The following is a 20,345-nucleotide window of genomic DNA, read 5'->3' on the forward strand; positions in this document are numbered from 1 at the left end:
GCAAAGCAGTGAAAGATGTGGACTGCAATATTGCAAGATTCTGTTCATTGTGTACAATACTACAATATTCTGTGCTATTTAGTACTTTCAGGATAACACTAAGAATATGGAAATGAAATGGTGGCAGGGCTTTAACAGAAGTAAAACATGGTAAATACTTAACTGTACGTTCACCAAAAAATTTACAAAACTAGGTTGCTTAAGGAAGCAAAGGGGGAACAGAGGACAACTAGAAGTACAGCTAGACAGCTACGGTATGCGCAATTACCGTGACTTCCCAGATTTTTCCAGGAAGCATGAGGATGTTGTAGTCATTGACTTGTATTTGGACACTGCGGGTAACCGTCGGATGATTGGGTGCTGAGTCCTGATGGACTACCACACTGAAGGGAACCCTCTTACCATCTTGGTCCTTGACGACCTCTGCCATTTTGTACACGCAGTTCCCAGGAACACTAAACCTCCTGTTATCAAATGAGCTGTAGTGTCCCCTCCCTGACACAGAACAAGCTGCTCTGGCAGTGGGGAAGCACGCCTTGGTCCCGTCCTGGATGCGGCACACTTCATGGGGCCCGCAAGAGAAGTTGTTTTGGCATTGTACCCTGCCGTCGTTCCCACACACACAACGGCCTGTGCACTGGTCACCGAGGAAAAATACTTGTCCTTGCTGGTAGTAGCGCCCTTTGTGCTCACAGCCACACTGATCCTCTGCCACACACTGTCCATCGCTCTGCACAAAGTTGTCATCGCACTCGCAGCCCTCCCTGCAGGGGGCGCTCTCGCAGCTCTCTGGCTCCTCGGCTCCGCGACACATCTCAGAACAGCCAGACATGCACACCTCGTAGTGGCTGTTTGCCCGGCAGGCCAGCGCTGGCAAAGAGAAACCATAGAAACCATAAACATCTCTGTGAAATGACCATGCGCCAATAGAAAAGATGATCATTTGCATCATTATCAATCATGTCCAAATCATGTTAGAAACAGCATAGCATCACATAAGGGAGAGCAAGAAGAACTACTCCTTGACTCAAGGATGCCTTTTTTCCTGAAAAACTGTTGTACTCACGACAGAATGTCTTTGTTCTCCAAACGTAGATCCTGGCTTTGGCCTCCTGGCACACCGTGGTGTACGTGCTGAGGACATTGCAGAGTGCAGAAGAGTGGCCATTATACATGCACATGTCATAAACACAGTCATTATAGTACTGCTCCGGATTCACTTTGCTGTGACAGTCCTTGAAGGGACCAGCCTTGTTCTTGAGGATGCTACAGGCTGTTCGGAAATCCTTGTTCGCCTCTGCGTTGATGTCACACTCAGGGCACTTCTGGCCTTCGCATGTGTCTTTGCACCGAGGGTCATCCTTCACTTTCCAGCTTATACCAAACTTGGTTGGGTTTTTGGCATTGGTGTTGTTGGGTGTAAGCATGTCGTCGTGACCATTGCCATTGAGGTTTCCACACAGGCCACCCACCACTCCACTGTAGGTGCTTGGGAGAGTAACAGACACATAGCTTCTCCAGTCATACTGCACTTCCAAGCCAAACTCGGTTTTAACCACTCCAGTCCGGCCTCTTCGGAAAATTGACAGTCGTCCCTCTTCCAGTGTCATTGGCAAGTTTACAAAAACGTTAAGCTTGAGAGGAAAAGACAAGATCTCATGTCAGTTTTTCACAGAGAATTTACAGTGAAATGCAAAAATAATATGTTGTCTTGTGTTATCGCTAACTTTGTACCACAGAAAACGAACAAAAACAGCGTACTCATTGTCAGTTTATAGATTAGTTACTGTATGTCCAACTTTACAAATCATATCCTATTAAGAGGCATTACAACCATTTTCTATGCATGTGTGAATTTTGCATGATTGAACTTACCAGTACTCTTCCCGGGTTATCACTACTCAAGACAATGGTGTGTCCATAGACTTTGATCAAGACTGTCTTGGTGTAGGCCACCGCCTTGTTTCGGCCTCGGTTCTCGTTCTGGACTTGCACCTCAAAAGGTTTCAAAGTTGGATCTTCAGTGTTGACTAGTTTGGACAGGTAGTATGTGCACGTTCCCTGGAAGTCAAATCTCTTACCATCAAACGAGCGGTAGTGTGGGTCACCGGAGCCCCAGCAGGTGGCGTAGGAGAGTGGGTAGCAGTCTCTCACGCCATTCCTCAAAGAACACACTTCAGAACTCTTGCACTTGGTGTCAGTGCACTGAAGGTTTCCAGAATTGCATGTGCATTTTTTAGAGCATGTGTTGTCTGTCCAAAAAGTCTTCCCTGGTGGGTAATAGCGCCCTTCGTGGGTGCAGCCACACGAGGTCTCTGGCACACACTTGTCAACACTGAGCACGAAACCCTTGTCGCACTGGCAGCCCTCTACACAGGGCAGTTTGCAGGTGGATGCGGCATCTTTCTCAGCACAAGACGATGCACAGGCTGCGCCACATGCTTCAAAGTGGCTGTTTGCAGGACAATCTATGGCTGTGAGCAACAACAGTTGAAGAAGGACAGAAGGACAAAAACGTCAAAAAATAACAGAAAAAAAAACAGCTTTCCGTGTGTAATGTAAATAATATCTTGTAAGTCAAATAGCATGTGCAGATTACTCTTCTGCTTAAAAACTAAGAACATGGCATTTTGTAATGTACTCATTTTATATATTGTTTATTTTACTAGGCTACACTTACGACAGTTAGCAAGAGTCCTCCAGCGATCGATCTTGATGTCCTCGGCCATGCATGCAGCCACGTAATTTTCAATGTTGTCACACAGGAACCTTCTGATGCCTTTATTGATGCATATGTCATACACGCAATTGTCGAAGAACATGTTGGGGTCAACTTTGCCCGTGCAGTTGGCAAATACACTATTGGAGTCAGTCATGAGGCCACAGTACTTATTCCCACTAAATTTGCCTCGCTGGGCCGGAGAGCAACTGGGGCAATTATTACGACAGTTATCATTACAGAACAAGTCACCGTCAGGTACTTTCCAGCTCTTTGCAGACTCGAGGGATGAAGAGAGTCGACCTCCAGACCGACTGGTCCATTCATCGCCACGGTCACCGTTGTAATTCCCGCAAAGTCCGCCGACTGTGTCGAAGTAGCTGCTTGGTGCTGTAATGTACAGCATCATACTCCAGTCATATAAGACTTTCAGGCCAAAATCTGTTTTCAGAACGGCATACCTTCCTCTGTGGACCACCTGAAGCTTTCCCCCCACAAGACTCACAGGCAGGAACATAATTTCGCCATCCACCTGGTGAAGAAGTGTGTTCTTTTTAGATCAACATCAAAATATCTAAAAAAATTCAGATACATTATAAAACCTGTTGACTTCAGTCTTAAGTGGTCCACAGTTGTGGGTCAGCAACATTTTACAGGGAACATACACATCTGTAATACAACAAATCGATTCATCAGGTGTATAAAAAGGGAATGCAAAACTTAATACAATAATAATAAACCTTTTTTTTATAACAAATAGGTCTGCCCTTTAACTAAATTTTAGTTTGAAAAATGTCCATTCAACATGCAATGCAGTCCCTAGTCTTCAGAAAGTCCCTGCTCAATCAGCCAACAAAGAGTATATGATAAAAGAATACAAAAATCCAGTATGGCCACTGGTTTGAGCCAAACATTTTCATGTCAATGTGCCACAAGGTTTTTCACCCAAGGCTACTCTTCAGAGAGCAATCAGAGCAAATCATGATGGCTGTTAAATGTTGCTCAATCAGCCAACAACCAGTATCTGATAAAAACATAAAAAAAATTAAAAAGGGACCATTTGAGCCAGCAATTTTCATATCAATGTACCACCACTGAACCCCACCTGGAGCAATTACAAAGGCGACATTTCTGTGTGAAATGTGTCTACATTGGTTTAACCTTTGTTGCTTACCTCCACCGCGCCCCTTTTTTTTCTGATGGCCACTGTGTGATTGTACACAGTCACTGTGACCTTCCTCACAAGAGACACCCATTTGTTCCCTCTGTGGTTATTCTTGGCCTGGACTGTGAAGGGTATGAGGCCTGCTTCTTTCTTCAAAACCTCTGCCATGGTGTAGGTGCAGGTGCCCTGGAAGTCATAGCGTTTCCCGTCAAAGGTTGTGTAATGGGGATCCCCCAGAGCCGAGCAGGTTGCCCTTGATATGGGAACACAAACACCTCTTTTGCATTCCTCCTTCTCCCGGCACGTGATACCATCACAAGGGTCAGGTGGTGAAGTTGGTACAACTCCTGAAACAGTCATTTTTTAATTTCAAACATTATATATACTGTAGGGAGAGACCGTTTTAATGAAAACTGATGACACAATGTGACTACACAGCTACCAATAAATGGAAATGAGAAATAACATATTTTTCACACAATATCTTATGCAATACCTAAACATCTGGCTTCATTCAGATAGGATACATTCAGTCCAATTCAGTTTTATAAAATCAAAAACAATTTCAGTGAACATTCACCACAGGTTAGTGTTCGTATTTTAATATGACCAACAAATGTACTGGATTGTTATATTTTATGAAGTGTTGAGGTGTGAATAAAAGCTCACCTGTGGAACACACCCCGGTTGTACCATAACCGTGCCTATGTTTGCCACCAAAGACATAAACTGCCATGAGGGCCTTTTCAGAGATGGTGACAGGACCTTTGCCTTTACCAAGTGACTTTGTGGCCCACGCATACCGCCCATCAGAGCCGAAAGGCTTCCAGCCTGTCACTCCGCTGATTGTTTTTAAGTCCTCCACTTCAGAGACGATGACAGCCGTGTTGATATAACTTTTTTGTAAGTACAACGTCCACTTATTTGACATCTCAGACGTCGGGAGAATGGTAGTGAGAAACTCGTCGTATGGAAGGTTGCTTCCAAAGTACATCACCATCACCCTCTTGTTGCTGCTTACAATGACAGATTCACCTTTTACTATGGGGATTTTCTTGCTTCCCCCTGCATGAAGTGTGATTCTTTTCTCTGGTAGCTGATTTGAAATGGTAACAGCTGTATCATCATCAGCTGCAACCACATATGCGAGGTCTCTTTGGTTGTTATGGGTTGTTTGCATACCCGGAATCAAATAGTGATTTGAAAAACTTGTTGTTGGGATTAGCTGTTCATATACGTGTTCACAGGATCCCGTGATCCGAGCACACTGGTTTCCCACCAGAACAGCCAGAGGTTGTGTAGACAGGATCCTGGTGCCAGTGAACGTGCTACCACTCATAAATTGGTAGACTTCATTAGGCTTTAGCTTGAGGGTAATTTTTTTCCCTCGCTTCCAGTGCTCTATGCCTTTGACAGACATGTCGGCAAAAGGCAGGATTTCCACCACGTTATCTCCGTCACCATTTACGATAGCAACAAGAGCAGATAGGATACTTGGAATTGGTGTGAACACTACATACTCCCTGCCCAGGTTGGATGTTGGGAGGATCACACTACTATCTCCAGTGAAAGATTTGATATTTGATGTCACCACAGTGATGTCACTGTTGGAGGAAATCCGGACAGATTTGTGAGATAACCCTGGACCTGACAGTTCAGTCTGGGCTGGTAAATCAATCCATCTTGTGTTCCCTTTGGGCACATTCACACTCTGGCTGAAAGAAAGACTCCTCACAGTCACAGTCACTGTGGCTGGGTTTTCATGGGCCGTAATAGCAAGCTGAAGTTTTCCAGAACTGCCAGTTTTATAGTTTGTCAAGAAGGTAGTCATAAATTCTCGACCAACAGGACACCCACTCACTGGTAAAACAAAACAGGTGAGAAAATATCAGGTGAAATGTATGCTTGGTGAAACATGATAGTCTTACGATGAATGCATTTTTCATTAATTATTTTTAATATCTGCTTGAAGAAAGTTTAAAAAAGGAAGTATTATTGTTCTGCAAAGAATTATGATAAAATATTGATGAATAAATCAAAAGTCCTGTCAGCAAATCTGCTGTTTACAGATGTTAAATCCTTGCAACATTCAATCTCTGTATCATGTTTCTGAAACAAGTAACTTTGAATGCTCTGCTTGATGTGTGATCAAATTACATTGAGGACACTCAATGTAAGTATGTTTTCACTGAATGTCCAAGCTGTTCAGTAAACATATGACATTCACAGGAAATGTGTAACTTATTATTTAGAGACCAACAATTCACATGCAAAAATGCACATGCACATGCAAATCTGCTGTTTACAGTTGTTAAATCCTTGCAACATTCAATCCTCTGCTAGATCCCCTGTATCATGTTTCTGAAACAAGTTACTTTGAATGCTCTGCTTGATGTGTGATCAAATTACATTGAGGATACTAGACCTTTTAGCATGTAAGTATGTTTTCACTGAATGTCCAAGCTGTTCACAGGAAATGTGTAACTTATTATTTAGAGACCAACAATTCACATGCAAAAATGCAACAAGGCCCATTATGATTTGATATGATACAGGTCTGGTTCTTACCTGAGGCTACTGCTGCAGCCAAGAAGAATAAAAGTGGTTTGGGATCCATGGCTGAAAACAGAATAATAGAGGTTTGGTATCCATGGCTGAAAACAGCACAAAATATGATCCTTGAAACATTTTGAACTATATAATTGTGCGTGACCTCTACATTCACTAGTACAGACATACAGTTAAGTATCTCAATGACCATACAAAAAAAATGAGTATATTTAAGCACATATTTAGCATATTTGAGTACCTAGAAAAGCGCTATATAAAATTAAAGTATTATTATTATTATTATGATCTAACAGTTGCAACAAATGATACCCATACCTTTCATTGAAGCCCAGTGGGAGTTCACTGAGATATTAATAACAGGAGTCTTCCTTTATATAGTATGCAGACTTAACAATGTAAACATATTGAAACAGGATGTGATGATAGCTTTATCCTTTATTAGGAAGAGTAAATGTTCTGTGTCAATTGTTCTCAATTGGAAGATGTGTGACACTACAAATTAAACAAGTCAAAGGATCGAATACTGGCTCTCTGGAACCTAGGTGTGCCTTTGTTGTGTGCTGTGGGTGGTGTCGGTGGTTGATTCCTCACATGTCTATGCTTCACTCTGCCAAGTTGTCCCCCTGGAGGGTAGACATAAAATTACTTCTTTATGTTTACTTCGTCAATATACCAAGCCAGGGACGTTTGCAGCTATTGAAAAGTTAGCATGGGGCTTTTTTTTATTTATTTATTTATTTTTGTGAAAGGAAATTGGCACTGGTAGGTTGGGGAGGTATATCTACCTACTGTAGATATTAAGATTAAGTGTGCCAAAGAAAAACCAATATAGCAAGTCTATCTGAACTTAACTGAACTGGGAATAGCAAATATGTTATGTCACTGACAGCAGTACTTTTGGTCTACCCCTCAAGGATTGCACTTGAAATACACTCAGGTAGCCTAATTGCCGACATGGAACAGACCACCGTACAGAGATGGGCACAAATACATGAAACAAATTGTATACATGCTCATCAAATGTATCAAAGTAAAATACAAAATACTGGTATGAGATTTTTTTTAAATTAAAATACAAGTCATTTGAAAATACATTCTACTGAAACTGATCATCTAGCTCGTCTTTTAGTTTAATTCAGTAAGTTGGCTTATTTTGATTACCAAAAAATATTGGTGTTTTTCATATACTTTCTAAGTAGTTGCAACTCATGTGCATCCATCCCCCACAAGAATGTATCACATTCACACCGTGTTGATTAACAATCAAATGGTCAGCCAGACCTTTTTTGTCAGCAGACCTTCAGACCTTTCACATCTAGGTAGACCCCATACTGTTCCCCTTCCTAACACGCCCCACCTTACACCTTGAACCAGAAACACCCCTTATGTTAAGTTGTGTATGCTACCTTCCTATAACTGAAATGTAACATGTATTCTATATGAAGAAGATCATAGAAAAGAAGATTATGCCGAAGACTTCCTTGCAGAGCCTACGCTTCGCATACATACTCTGATGATGAAATTTACATAACTTACATCACAGAATAGGGATGAAGAAAATGCTAGATCATGCATTTAGCCAGAGACTGTGAATAAGCTAATTGTTGTACACTTTCAACCTGGGGATCAAAATGCGTCTTATTTGATAATAAAATCACATATTAAATAATGTATTTTAAGTATTTCAAAAACACAAATACAAGCTGCACCGGTCGGTTATTTTCTTTTGGGGGGGGGGGGGGGGGTTACCCCACCAATTGTTCGTTAGACGATATCACAGACTTCACCGATCCACATGAAACGTGGCATGATTGTAACCACACATGGTGCTGGCGCCCCCTGAAGTAGCAGCCTTACTCTATGTATATAAGATGTATCATAAGCGTAGCGAGTAGAAATTGTGCTTAATAGTTTGGTGGATGTGGGCAGCTACAAGAAGAGGGTTTCTGCAAGTGGATCAGGTGGAAAATATGCAACAGCATCCCACAGTGGAGGTAGTCTAGAGTAGGATGGGGGGGGGGGGATTTTTGAGAAAAATATTTGTTTCATGATAAGAATTGAATGTTTCTTTCAATAATGTTACTTCAATTAAAGGTTAGATTTTTGTGAATATTTTGAATGAAAGATCATGAGGATAAACAATAAAGATTTTTTTTTCGCATCTCGTTGTGCTCATTTTTACTAAAGGATGTCAATTAATTCTGGAGGGCACTGTATATATATATACAGTATATATCATGTATATATATATATAGTCATCGACTAGATATGTCCGTGTTAAAGGTGCAGTCCACAATTCTAATCCCATACACTTTGTCAAATTCAGCAAATTGCTCCTCACTGTCCTCTAGCTGTCACAGACCTGGCTCTTTGAATGGGAAACAAACATAATGGCTCGGGTTGAGCCGTAATCAATTCTTGCAAATCAACATGTTGCTTCAGGAGCACTGAAGGAAGGGGTGTGGTTTGATTGGCTGTTGAGCTCAAAAATCAACAACCTTTCACCAGAATTGCAGACTGTATCTTTTATTGGCTAGTAGACAAATCCCCAGAGAACCAAAGTTTATCTTGATGAATGGCCAGCGTTGTCACTCTCGATATTTCCTCTCTCATGTGAGAGAATGAAATGAGAGTTTGAGAGAATACTCGAAATACTGTGAATTTCATGTGAGAGAATGAAATGAGAGTTTGAGAGAATACTCGAAATACTGTGAATTTCAACAGTATTGTTTGAAATATTGTTCAGAATTGCCAAAATGATACACCAGTTATATGTTTTTCCTTGTTCAGATGACAGTTGTTTTTATAAAACCTTATACTGCCTCAGATAAAGTTTTCAGAGGAATATAACACAGCCCTGATGCATTGAGTATATTGTTATGTAGTTGCATACTTATTTGCTCCAGTGTACAATTCATGTTTACATTAAAATGTTTTAACACTAATGACATCCAGCTATTTTTTCATTTGTGGTGGAAAGGGCTGCTGCACTGTGACTGGTCAGTGAAGATTGCACATGTAGAGATTAGATGAAAGGAGGCAGAGAGTATTCTGTCCAAGATGGCACATTTCCTGTCTGCTCCCCTCCACTTATAAATTCCTGGGACATTTAGGGAGGGCTTCTGCCAGGTTTGGGGCACCACAGAACACTACAGACAGCAGATGGTAGTCATGGTGACTGTTCAGCTGGTGATGAGATTTTGTGTTCTGTTCATATTTTGGACACTGTGGGGTGAGCACAATTACATAATGTTTAGAATAGAGTACATATACATTTTCATCATAACACATTTACCCTTAATGTCAATGACAATATTTTATTTTGAAAACTTTTATGAGAGGCAATAATCACATTTTGATCTCTTTTATCACTTTTTCCATTGACATTTCTGCAGGGACACCAGATATGACATGAGTGTTTAAATTAACTTGTTGGGCACATGGATGGCAAATTTGATGTCAGTAGTATATATTGTATAGATATCCATTTAAAAACTTGAATACTCAAAGATATACAATTCATGCATCCATAATCACATAAAGATGCTACTCCTACGTCTTACACGTTTAGAACATTCTGTCGCTGTGGCAATCCCTGCCATTCAGGAAGAGTTCATGTGTTATGGAGGAAGTCAATCTTTGCTTATATTTCTCTCTGTACTTCCTGGACGTTTGTCAGCAACCTACAGCTAGTCCCCTAGAGGCATTGCACTTAAACAGAGAATCACTTGTAGGCTGATGGTCTCTCTGTTATTCTTGCAGTGGCATAAAATTACCCAAGAAACTTTGCATGACGTTGTCGATAGGGAGAAAACCTTTATTTAGTCCAAACTTATGAGTTTCCAAACTTCTCTAAGTATCCAGTCCTTGGTAAACACTGAGTCCTGCTGAGAAATGTATCTCTGTACAGATGCCATGACCAGTCATATCTCACTACATATGTGTTGGCTATGGCTGTTCAAGTGACATAAATGAGCTAGTTCTTGTCGACGTATATTTTTAATTCACACACATACACACAAAAAGAACGATGTGAAATAAATTGCTTAAAATACATTATTGTTGTTCACAGTTACTGCTGGGGCAATGAAGTCTTAAAATACCGATCTCCACAAACAAATGAAAAGATTCAAACAGAATTATTATGCAACATGTTTATTGTATATAGATAGAGAAGTGGTACATGTCATTACACTTTGTGATGCATGTGATTATATTTCATTACAAATAAGTAGTATTATATGAATTGGAATACATGATATTGATACATAGCCTTAGTTATGTGGCTTTTTACTTTGACGGATATATCTTTTTTACTCATTTACTGGATGAGAGCAAAATTGCTGCGGTGGTATTCTTGGCTGATGCTGTAGTTTGGTTTCTGTGTAGAGATAACTCTTCTGGTTCCCTTCAGTATCTTCTTCAGCAACTCAGCCCCTTCTCTTCAGACTTCTGTTTCGGAAAAACAATTGAACAATATTATGTAATTTTGCATATTTCCTAAATTTCCATCGGGATTAATAAAGTATCCATATATCTATCTATATGCAGATTTTTACTCAGCTCTTTAAAGTAAAATATAAGAAGAATTAAGAGCAGAGTTGTTACTTAGTCGTTTAAGCAACCACATCCATCGAGCCATTCTCCAAAACTCCACTAAACTGACTGAGGGAAAAAATACTTACAGCAGTCGAGTGTCTTCAGCCACTGTTTAGAAATTTCTGCACTGTTGATCTGGCAGATTTTGGCATAATTGGTCATGACCCTGCAGAGCATCCCCTGGTCTCCGTCGTGGATGCACATGTTGTAAAGGCAGTCATCTAGCAGCTTCCCTGGCAGGACCTTGGCATGACAGGCGGAGAACGCACCGTTCTTCTCTCCGATCTCGCCACAGTAATCCTTCTGTTTATAGAGCGCCTCGTCCTCTGCTGTACAGACTGGGCATTGACCTTGGCAGGAGTGCCAGCAGGTGCTGTTGGACTCAGGGAGGCTCCAGGCTTCTGCCCACTTGGTAAGGTCAGTGAGGGGGGTGCTATCGGGCATGGAGAAATCATCTGCCTGGTCACCGTTGTAGGTTCCACACATGCCCTCAAGATTGTTGTGGTAGCTGCTAGGCACAGTGACCTGTAAGACCTCCCCCCAGTCGAAGACAATATCCACTCCGAAGTCTGTGTTGATGAAACCCTGGTAGGACTTCTGGGTAATTCTGATTTTCCCAGACTTGAGAGTAAGAGGGAGCTTAAAAGTGGAGCCATCAACCTGGAAAACAACATGGCCAACAAGACATGTTATCAGATTCAGTCTGAGATTAGTTGCTCAGTGATCTTTTCTTTTTTGAATACTGCAAAATGTGGATGTTTACCACAGTGTTTGTAAAAGCACAAAATAATGAATGCAAATGTGTTTGAAATTAGATTTGAATTGAATGTTACGCACCACCACTGTGCCAGGATCCTGATAGACAACAACGATCTTGACACCTTCAATGCTGATGGTTGCGGTCTTTAAGTAGGAACCTCTGTGCAGATTTTCCATCTTGGTTTCAGTCTCAATGCTGAAAGGAGTCAGGGTGTCGTCCAGACCTGTCGTCTGAACCAGGGTGTATATGCACGAGCCCTGGAAAGAGAAAAGCTTTCCATCGAAGCTCCGGTAGTGTGGATCCCCCATGACCCAGCAGGTAGCCTTGGACTCTGCCACACACTGGACATTGGTGCCATTCGTGACGCACCTCTCCTTTTCACGACACTTCTTTGCCTCACAAGGGTCTTTCCCGGACATGATCAATTTAAAAAACATGATCAACATAAATCATTATTGATTAAATTATGTCAATTGAATTCATTATTTATAATTATAATAATAATAATAATAATAGCAATAATATTAATAATAAGCATCATCATCATTCTTTCTAGATTTCATGAATAAATTCTGTCATAATCTGTTTTTGCTTTTTTTTTCACTTAACACTTCCTGCCAACTGTATATGACAAAGTGGAAAGAAATACGACCATTTCTTCAACTCAAAATCCAGTAACAAAGACAGGGGACTCACCCAGTTGATAGCAGTTCCTTACTCCTCCCCTGATATCACAGACCTGTTCTGCTGTGCACTGTGTTTGCTCGCATGAAAACACACCATCTACACAGGTGCAGTTCTCCGTGCAGTCTTCCCTCACCACCGCCTCCCCAGACTACAGGAAAACACGCGAGCAAATGCTGAGACATTACTCACATCCAGTGTGCTTACACAACACTACAACACTACCATGACAAATGTGGAATATCCTGCTTTGCCATGAAAAGAAACTAAAGTCAGTCGATGACGAAAGCTGGGTTTGACCAGAACCTGATCAGGTTCATCTATTGGCAAACACACCTAAACACAAAGACTCACAAATACACACACACACACACACAAACCTTATAATATCGTCCATCAGCCACACATCCACATTTTCCAAATGGCTTACATGTCCCTGCGTCAAATGCAAATCCATCCACGCACTCACATCCCTCCTGGCAGTGTGAGCACTTCTGAGGTGTAGTTAGACTGGCACAGGTAGTGGAACAGGTGTCAGCACAGAGCTCATACTGACTGTCCTTTGGGCACTTCATAGCTAGGACAGAGAGAAATTGAGCAGAAAATCAAATGCTTTGGGTGAGTGTGGTTTGGAAAATTGGCATTCGGCAACAAAATTGGAATTCAGTCAGTGGTGCTTTGCTATTTATAGATCAGATTAAAGCAGACAATGCAGTCACAAAGAGCATATGCATATCATATATATAGTATAAGTCATATCATAAGTCATATCATATATATTTACATTTACATTTAGTCATTTAGCAAACGCTTTTGTCCAAAGCAACGTACAAGGGAGAGAACAGTCAAGCTACGAGCAATAGAGACCTAGTGTAACAATAAATACTACTTTACATAAGAAATAGAAAAACAAAATAGAAAAGAAAAAGAAGTGCAGGAATGTAACTGCTGTAAGTTGGGAAGGGAGGTGCTCTCTGAAGAGTTGGGTCTTCAAAAGCTTCTTAAAGGTAGAGAGGGACGCCCCTGCTCTGGTAATGCTATGCAGTTCGTTCCACCAACGTGGAACTACAAATGCAAATAGTCTGGATTGCCGTACTTGCACAGACGGCAGTGCCAAACGACGCTCATTAGACGAGCGCAGCATCCTGGGTGTAACATTTGCCCTTACAAGAGCATTTAGGTAGGTGGGAGCAGAACCAGCAATCACTCTGTAGGCAAGCATAAGTGACTTGAACTTAATGCGAGCAGCTACAGGCAGCCAGTGGAACTCTTTGGTTGGTTGAACACCAGACGCGCTGCCGCGTTCAGGATCATCTGTGGTGGTTTCACCACGCAAGCCCGTTAGGAGGGCGTTGCAGTAGTAAAGGCGGGAACTCACCAAGGTTTGCACCAGCAGCTGGGTGGCATACTGGGTTAGGTATGGCCTGATTTTACGGATGTTGAATAGCGCAAAGCGGCACGACCTGGAGACAGAAGCGATGTGGTCAGTGAAATATATAGTATAAGTATACATTATATTAGGTACACTCACGACAGAATGTTTCATTTCGCCAGCTGTCAACCGAAGCCCCAGATTCCTGGCAGACAGCAACGTAGTTTTGCAAGTGTTGACAGAGGACATCTTTACTCCCCCCTTGGTCTGAAAGGTCTTTTACGCATTTATTGAAGTATTCTTGTGGGGGAACAGTTGTATGGCACTTCGAAAATGGACCCTTTATGTCTTTCAAGATTCCGCGCAACTTTTTGGACTCCTCCTGCTTGTCTGGCGGGGGAGTGGGACAATGAGAACCACAACCTGTCTGACATTTCACACCCTTCTGAGCCACTACCCAGCCCTTGACGAAGTCTTCAGCTGAAAGGGCCTCGGTACCATTGGGTAGGGCAAAATCATCAGCTGGGTTGTCGTTGTAGTTGCCACAGAGGCCCAACAGTACGCCTTTGTAAGAGGATGGCATTTCCACTCTGACCATGGAGACGGTGTCATAGGTCACCTCCAAACCAAAGTCAGTCTGCAGGATGATGAAGAGGCCATTCTGATAAGCTCGCACCTTCACGTCATCCAGTTGGAGAGGGAGATTCACTCTGATACCATCCAGCTGTCAGTGGAGAGACAGAGAGTGGGAGAGAGAGAGAGAGAGAGAGAGAGAGAGAGAGAGAGAGAGACGGCAAAGCAGTGAAAGATGTGGACTGCAATATTGCAAGATACTGTTCATTAGCATGCTTTTTAGTACTTTCAGGATAACATTAAGAATATGGAAATGAAATGGTGGCAGGGCTTTAACAGAAGTAAAACATGGTAAATACTTAACTGTACGTTCACAAAAAAATGAACAAAACTAGGTTGCTTGAAGAAGCAAAGGGGGAACGCAGGACAGAGGACAACTAGAAGTACAGCTAGACAGCTATGGGATATGCAATTACCGTTACTTCCCAGATTCTTCCAGGAAGCATGATGATATTGTAGTCATTGACTTGTATTTGGACACTGCGGGTAACCGTCGGATGATTGGGTGCTGAGTCCTGATGGACTACCACACTGAAGGGAACCCTCTTACCATCTTGGTCCTTGACGACCTCTGCCATTTTGTACACGCAGTTCCCAGGAACACTAAACCTCCTGTTATCAAATGAGCTGTAGTGTCCCCTCCCTGACACAGAACAAGCTGCTCTGGCAGTGGGGAAGCACGCCTTGGTCCCATCCTGGATGCGGCACACTTCATGGGGCCCACAAGAGAAGTTGCTTTGGCATTGTACCCTGCCGTCATTCCCACACACACAACGGCCTGTGCACTGGTCACCGAGGAAAAATACATGTCCTTGCTGGTAGTAGCGTCCTTTGTGCTCACAGCCACACTGATCCTCTGCCACACACTGTCCGTCGCTCTGCGCAAAGTTGTCGTCGCACTCGCAGCCCTCCCTGCAGGGGGCGCTCTCGCAGCTCTCTGGCTCCTCGGCTCCGGGACACATCTCAGAACAGCCAGACATGCACACCTCGTAGTGGCTGTTTGCCCGGCAGGCCAGTGCTGGCAAAGAGAAACCATAGAAACCATAAACATCTCTGTGAAATGAACATGCGTCAATAGAAAAGATGATAATTTGCAAGAACAGCTATTCCTTGACTCAAGCACGCCTTTTTTCCTGAAAAACGTTTGTACTCACGACAGAATGTCTTTGTTCTCCAACCGTAGATCCTGGCTTTGGCCTCCTGGCACACCGTGGTGTACGTGCTGAGGGCATTGCAGAGTGCAGAAGAGTGGCCATTATACATGCACATGTCATAAACACAGTCATTATAGTACTGCTCTGGATTCACTTTGCTGTGACAGTCCTTAAAGGGACCAGCCTTGTTCGTGAGGATGCTACAGGCTGTTCGGAAATCCTTGTTTGGCTCTGCGTTGATGTCACACTCAGGGCACTTCTGGCCTTCGCATGTGTCTTTGCACCGTGGGTCATCCTTCACTTTCCAGCTTATACCAAACTTGGTTGGGTTTTTGGCATTGGTGTTGTTGGGTGTAAGCATGTCGTCGTGACCATTGCCATTGAGGTTTCCACACAGGCCACCCACCACTCCACTGTAGGTGCTTGGGAGAGTAACTGACACATAGCTTCTCCAGTCATACTGCACTTCCAAGCCAAACTCGGTTTTAACCACTCCAGTCCGGCCTCTTCGGAAAATTGACAGTCGTCCGTCTTCCAGTGTAATTGGCAAGTTTACAAAAACGTTAAGCTTTAGAGGAAAACAGAAGATCTCATGTCAGTTTTTCACCGAGAATTTACAGTGAAATGCAAAAAGTTGTCTTTTTGTGTTATCGCTAACTTTGTACCACAGAAAACGAAAAAAAACTGCGTACTCATTGTTAGTTTATAGATTAGTTACTGTATGTCCAACTTTACAAATCATATCCTATTAAGAGGCATTACAACCATGTTCTAAGCATGTGTGTGAATTTTGCATGATTGAACTTACCAGTACTCTTCCCGGATTATCACTACTCAACACAATGGTGTGTCCATACACTTTGATCAAGACTGTCTTGGTGTAGGCCACTGCCTTGTTTTGGCCTCGGTTCTCGTTCTGGACTTGCACCTCCAAAGGTTCCAAAGTTGGATCTTCAGTGTTGACTAGTTTGGACAGGTAGTATGTGCACGTTCCCTGGAATTCAAATTTCTTACCATCAAACGAGCGGTAGTGTGTGTCACCGGAGCCCCAGCATGTGGTGTAGGAGAGTGGGTAGCAGTCTCTAACGCCATTCTTCAAAGAACACACTTCAGAACTCTTGCACTTGGTGTCAGTGCACTGAAGGGTTCCAGAATTGCATGTGCATTTTTTAGAGCATGTGTTGTCTGTCCAAAAAGTCTTCCTCGGTGGGTAATAGCGCCCTTCGTGGGTGCAGCCACACGACGTCTCTGGCACACACTTGTCAACACTGAGCACGAAACCCTTGTCGCACTGGCAGCCCTCTACACAGGGCAGCTGGCAGGTGGATGGGGCATCTTTCTCAGCACAAGACGATGCACAGGCTGCGCCACATGCTTCAAAGTGGCTGTTTGCAGGACAATCTATGGCTGTGAGCAACAACAGTGAAGAAGGGCAAAAACGTCAAAAAATTACAGAAAAAAATACAAGCTCATTCTTTGTGTGATGTAAATAATATCTTGTAAATAGCATGTGCAGATTACTCCTCTGCTTAAAAACTAAGAACATGACATTTTGTAATTTGCTCATTTTATGTATTTTTTATTATACTAGGGTACACTTACAACAGTTAGCAAGAGTCCTCCAGCGATCGATCTTGATGTCCTCGGCCATGCATGCAGCCACGTAATTTTCCATGTTGTCACACAGGAACCTTCTGATGCCTTTATTGATGCATATGTCATACACACAATTGTCGAAGAACATGTTGGGGTCAACTTTGCCCGTGCAGTTGGCAAATACACTATTGGAGTCAGTCATGAGGCCACAGTACTTATTCCCACTAAATTTGCCTCGCTGGGCCGAAGAGCAACTGGGGCAATTATTACGACAGATATCATGGCAGAACAAGTCACCGTCAGGTACTTTCCAGCTCTTTGCAAACTCAAGGGATGAAGAGAGTCGACTTCCAGAACGGCTGGTCCATTCATCGCCGCGGTCACCGTTGTAATTCCCGCAAAGTCCACCGACTGTGTCGAAGTAGCTGCTTGATGCTGTAATGTACAGCATCATTCTCCAGTCATATGAGACTTTCAGGCCAAAATCTGTTGTCAGAACGGCATACCTTCCTCTGTGGACCACCTGAAGCTTTCCCCCCACAAGACTCACAGGCAGGAACATAATTTCGCCATCCACCTGGTGAAGAAGTATGTTCTTTTTAGATCAACATCAAAATATCTAAAACCTTTCAGATACATTATGAAACCTGTTGATTTCAGTCCTAAGTGGTCCACCCTAGTTGTGAGTCAGCAACATTTTACAGGGCACATATACATCTGTAATATAACAAATAGATTCATCAGGTGTATAAAAAAGGAATGCAAAACTTAATAATCTTAATAAAATAATAATAAACCTTTTTTTTTGTAACAAATAGGTCTGCCTTTTTCTGACCTTTAACTAAATTTGAGTTTGAAAAATTTCCATTCAACATGCAATGCAGTCCCTAGCCTTCATAAGTCCCTGCTCAATCAGTCAACAACCAGTATCTGATAAAAGAATACAAAAATCCAGTATGGCCACTGGTTTGAGCCAAACATTTTCATGTCAATGTGCCACCAGGTTTTTCACCCAAGGCTACTCTTCAGAGAGCAATCAGAGCAAATCATGATGGCTGTTGCTCAATCAGCCAACAACCAGTATCTTAAATTAAAAAGGGACCATTTGAGCCAGTAATTTTCATATCAATGTACCACCACTGAACCCCACCTGGAGCAAGCAAAAAGGCGACATTTCTGTGTGAAATGTGTCTACATTGGTTTACATTTACATTTACATTTAGTCATTTAGCAGACGCTTTTATCCAAAGCGACTTACACATGTATACACATTTTACATTTACACTGATGGCACACTGCACATCAGGAGCAATTAGGGGTTTAGTGTCTTGCTCAAGGACACTTCGACAGGGAATCGAACTAGCAACCTTCGGATTACTAAACGATTACTAAACGACTTCTCTACCTCGTGTACCACTGTCGCCCCGGTTTAACCTTTGTTGCTTACCTCCACCGCGCCCCTTCTTTTTCTGATGGCCACTGTGTGATTGTACACAGTCACTGTGACCTTCCTCACAAGAGACACCTGTTTGTTCCATCTGTGGTTGTTCTTGGCCTGGACTGTGAAGGGTATGAGGCCTGCCTCTTTCTTCAAAACCTCTGCCATGGTGTAGGTGCAGGTGCCCTGGAAGTCATAGCGTTTCCCGTCAAAGGTTGTGTAATGGGGATCCCCAAGAGCCGAGCAGGTTGCCCTTGATATGGGAACACAAACACCCCTTTTGCATTCCTCCTTCTCCCGGCACGTGATACCATCACAAGGGTCAGGTGGTGAAGTTGGTACAACTCCTGAAACACAGTTATTTTTTATTTCAAACATTATATATACTGTAGGGAGAGACCGTTTTAATGAAAACTGATGAGACAATTTGACTACACAGCTACCAATAAATGGAAATGAGAAATAACACATTTTTCACACAATATCTTATGTAATACCTAAGCATCTGGCTTTATTCAGAAAGGCTACATTCAGTCCAATTCAGTTTCATAAAATCAAAAACTATTTCAGTGGATATTCACCACAGTTTAGTGTTCATATTTTAATATGACCAACAAATTTACTGGATTGTTATATTTTATGAAGTGTTGAGGTGTGAATAAAAGCTCACCTGTGGAACACACCCCGGTTGTACCATAACCGTGCCTATGTTTGCCACCAAAGACATAAACTGCCATGAGGGCCTTTCCAGTGATTGTGACAGGACCTTTGCCTTTACCAAGTGACTTCGTGGCCCACACATACCGCCCATCAGAGCCGAAAGGCTTCCAGCCTGTCACACCGCTGATTGTGTGTAAGTCCTCGACTTCAGAGACGATGACAGCCGTGTTGATATAACTTTCTTGTAAGTACAATGTCCACTTATTTGACATCTCAGACGTCGGGAGAATGATGGTGAGAAACTCGTCGTATGGGAGGTTGCTTCCAAAGTACATCACCATCACCCTCTTGTTGCTGCTTACAATGAACGATTGACCTTTTACTATGGGGATTAGCCTGCTTCCCCCTGCATGAAGTTTGAGTCTTTTGTCTTGTAGCTGATTTGAAATGGTAACATCTGTATCATCATCAGCTGCAACCACATATGCAAGGTCTCTCTGCCTTTTATTGTTAGTCATACCCGGAATCAAATAGTGATCAGAAAAACTTGTTATTGGGATTAGCTGTTCATATACGTGTTCACAGGATCCCGTGATCCGAGCACACTGGTTTCCAACCAGAACAGCCAGAGGTTGTGTAGACAGGATCCTGGTGCCAGTGAACGTGTGACGACTCATTAATTGGTAGGCTTCATTAGGCTTTAGCTCGAGGGTAATTTTTTTCCCGCGCTTCCAGTGCTCCATGCCTTTGACAGACATGTCGACAAAAGGCAGGATTTCCACCACGTTATCTCCGTCACCATTTACGATAGCAACAAGAGCAGACAGTATTCTTGGAATTGGTGTGAACACTACATACTCCCTGCCCAGGTTGGATGTTGGGAGGATCACACTACTATCTCCGGTGAAAGGTTTGATATTTGATGTCACCACAGTGATGTCACTGTTGGAGGAAATCCGAACAGATTTGTGAGATAACCCTGGACCTGACAGTT

General features: G+C 42.6%; 4 protein-coding genes across 4 annotated transcripts; all 4 read right to left on the reverse strand.

Moving 5' to 3' along the window:
• Positions 1 to 241: 241 nt before the first annotated feature.
• Positions 242 to 6,630, reverse strand: LOC105891764 (IgGFc-binding protein). The gene is made up of 7 exons (XM_031576681.2): positions 6,453 to 6,630; positions 4,554 to 5,744; positions 3,894 to 4,231; positions 2,681 to 3,251; positions 1,876 to 2,474; positions 1,067 to 1,634; positions 242 to 870 (listed from the first exon to the last, which is right to left on the reverse strand). Exons 1-7 carry the CDS (start codon positions 6,619 to 6,621, stop codon positions 242 to 244), a joined length of 4,065 nt encoding a protein of 1,354 aa, XP_031432541.2. The 5' UTR covers positions 6,622 to 6,630.
• Positions 6,631 to 10,414: 3,784 nt separating this feature from the next.
• LOC116222463 (IgGFc-binding protein-like) lies at positions 10,415 to 14,107 on the reverse strand. The gene is made up of 6 exons (XM_031576682.2): positions 14,030 to 14,107; positions 12,879 to 13,075; positions 12,511 to 12,649; positions 11,892 to 12,220; positions 11,141 to 11,714; positions 10,415 to 10,907 (listed from the first exon to the last, which is right to left on the reverse strand). Coding segments are annotated over exons 2-6 (1,239 nt in total). The 5' UTR covers positions 13,074 to 13,075; positions 14,030 to 14,107; the 3' UTR covers positions 10,415 to 10,905.
• Positions 14,108 to 14,221: 114 nt separating this feature from the next.
• Positions 14,222 to 17,455, reverse strand: LOC116222360 (IgGFc-binding protein-like). The gene is made up of 6 exons (XM_031576070.2): positions 17,260 to 17,455; positions 16,466 to 17,064; positions 15,658 to 16,225; positions 14,926 to 15,521; positions 14,328 to 14,546; positions 14,222 to 14,260 (listed from the first exon to the last, which is right to left on the reverse strand). The coding sequence occupies exons 1-6, from the start codon at positions 17,453 to 17,455 to the stop codon at positions 14,222 to 14,224; spliced, it is 2,217 nt and encodes a 738-aa protein (XP_031431930.2).
• A 1,227-nt stretch (positions 17,456 to 18,682) lies between these two features.
• On the reverse strand, positions 18,683 to 19,692 carry LOC122133292 (IgGFc-binding protein-like). Its single transcript, XM_042709169.1, has 2 exons — positions 19,362 to 19,692; positions 18,683 to 19,038 (listed from the first exon to the last, which is right to left on the reverse strand). Exons 1-2 carry the CDS (start codon positions 19,690 to 19,692, stop codon positions 18,683 to 18,685), a joined length of 687 nt encoding a protein of 228 aa, XP_042565103.1.
• Between the last annotated feature and the right edge of the window lie 653 nt (positions 19,693 to 20,345).

The sequence above is a fragment of the Clupea harengus genome, chromosome 11, assembly GCF_900700415.2.
Source record: "Clupea harengus chromosome 11, Ch_v2.0.2, whole genome shotgun sequence".
Lineage (NCBI taxonomy): Eukaryota > Metazoa > Chordata > Actinopteri > Clupeiformes > Clupeidae > Clupea > Clupea harengus.

What these genes read in the sequence shown, in the direction of transcription:
- LOC105891764 (XM_031576681.2), bottom strand. Translation starts at nt 6,621, where the DNA reads ATGTCTGTACTAGTGAATGTAGAGGTCACGCACAATTATATAGTTCAA. An exon ending in AAAAAAGGGGCGCGGTGGAG is followed by an intron (nt 3,252 to 3,893) that starts GTAAGCAACAAA and finishes CTTCTTCACCAG; the next exon opens with GTGGATGGCGAAATTATGTT. An exon ending in GAGGACTCTTGCTAACTGTC is followed by an intron (nt 2,475 to 2,680) that starts GTAAGTGTAGCC and finishes TGTTGCTCACAG; the next exon opens with CCATAGATTGTCCTGCAAAC.
- LOC116222463 (XM_031576682.2), bottom strand. Translation starts at nt 13,073, where the DNA reads ATGAAGTGCCCAAAGGACAGTCAGTATGAGCTCTGTGCTGACACCTGT. An exon ending in CTGATGGACGATATTATAAG is followed by an intron (nt 12,650 to 12,878) that starts GTTTGTGTGTGT and finishes GTTTTCCTGTAG; the next exon opens with TCTGGGGAGGCGGTGGTGAG. An exon ending in AAGGAACTGCTATCAACTGG is followed by an intron (nt 12,221 to 12,510) that starts GTGAGTCCCCTG and finishes TGTCCGGGAAAG; the next exon opens with ACCCTTGTGAGGCAAAGAAG.
- LOC116222360 (XM_031576070.2), bottom strand. Translation starts at nt 17,455, where the DNA reads ATGACTGACTCCAATAGTGTATTTGCCAACTGCACGGGCAAAGTTGAC. An exon ending in ATAATCCGGGAAGAGTACTG is followed by an intron (nt 16,226 to 16,465) that starts GTAAGTTCAATC and finishes TTTCCTCTAAAG; the next exon opens with CTTAACGTTTTTGTAAACTT. An exon ending in TTCCTGGAAGAATCTGGGAA is followed by an intron (nt 14,547 to 14,925) that starts GTAACGGTAATT and finishes GATGACGTGAAG; the next exon opens with GTGCGAGCTTATCAGAATGG.
- LOC122133292 (XM_042709169.1), bottom strand. Translation starts at nt 19,692, where the DNA reads ATGGTGATGTACTTTGGAAGCAACCTCCCATACGACGAGTTTCTCACC. An exon ending in AACCGGGGTGTGTTCCACAG is followed by an intron (nt 19,039 to 19,361) that starts GTGAGCTTTTAT and finishes ACTGTGTTTCAG; the next exon opens with GAGTTGTACCAACTTCACCA.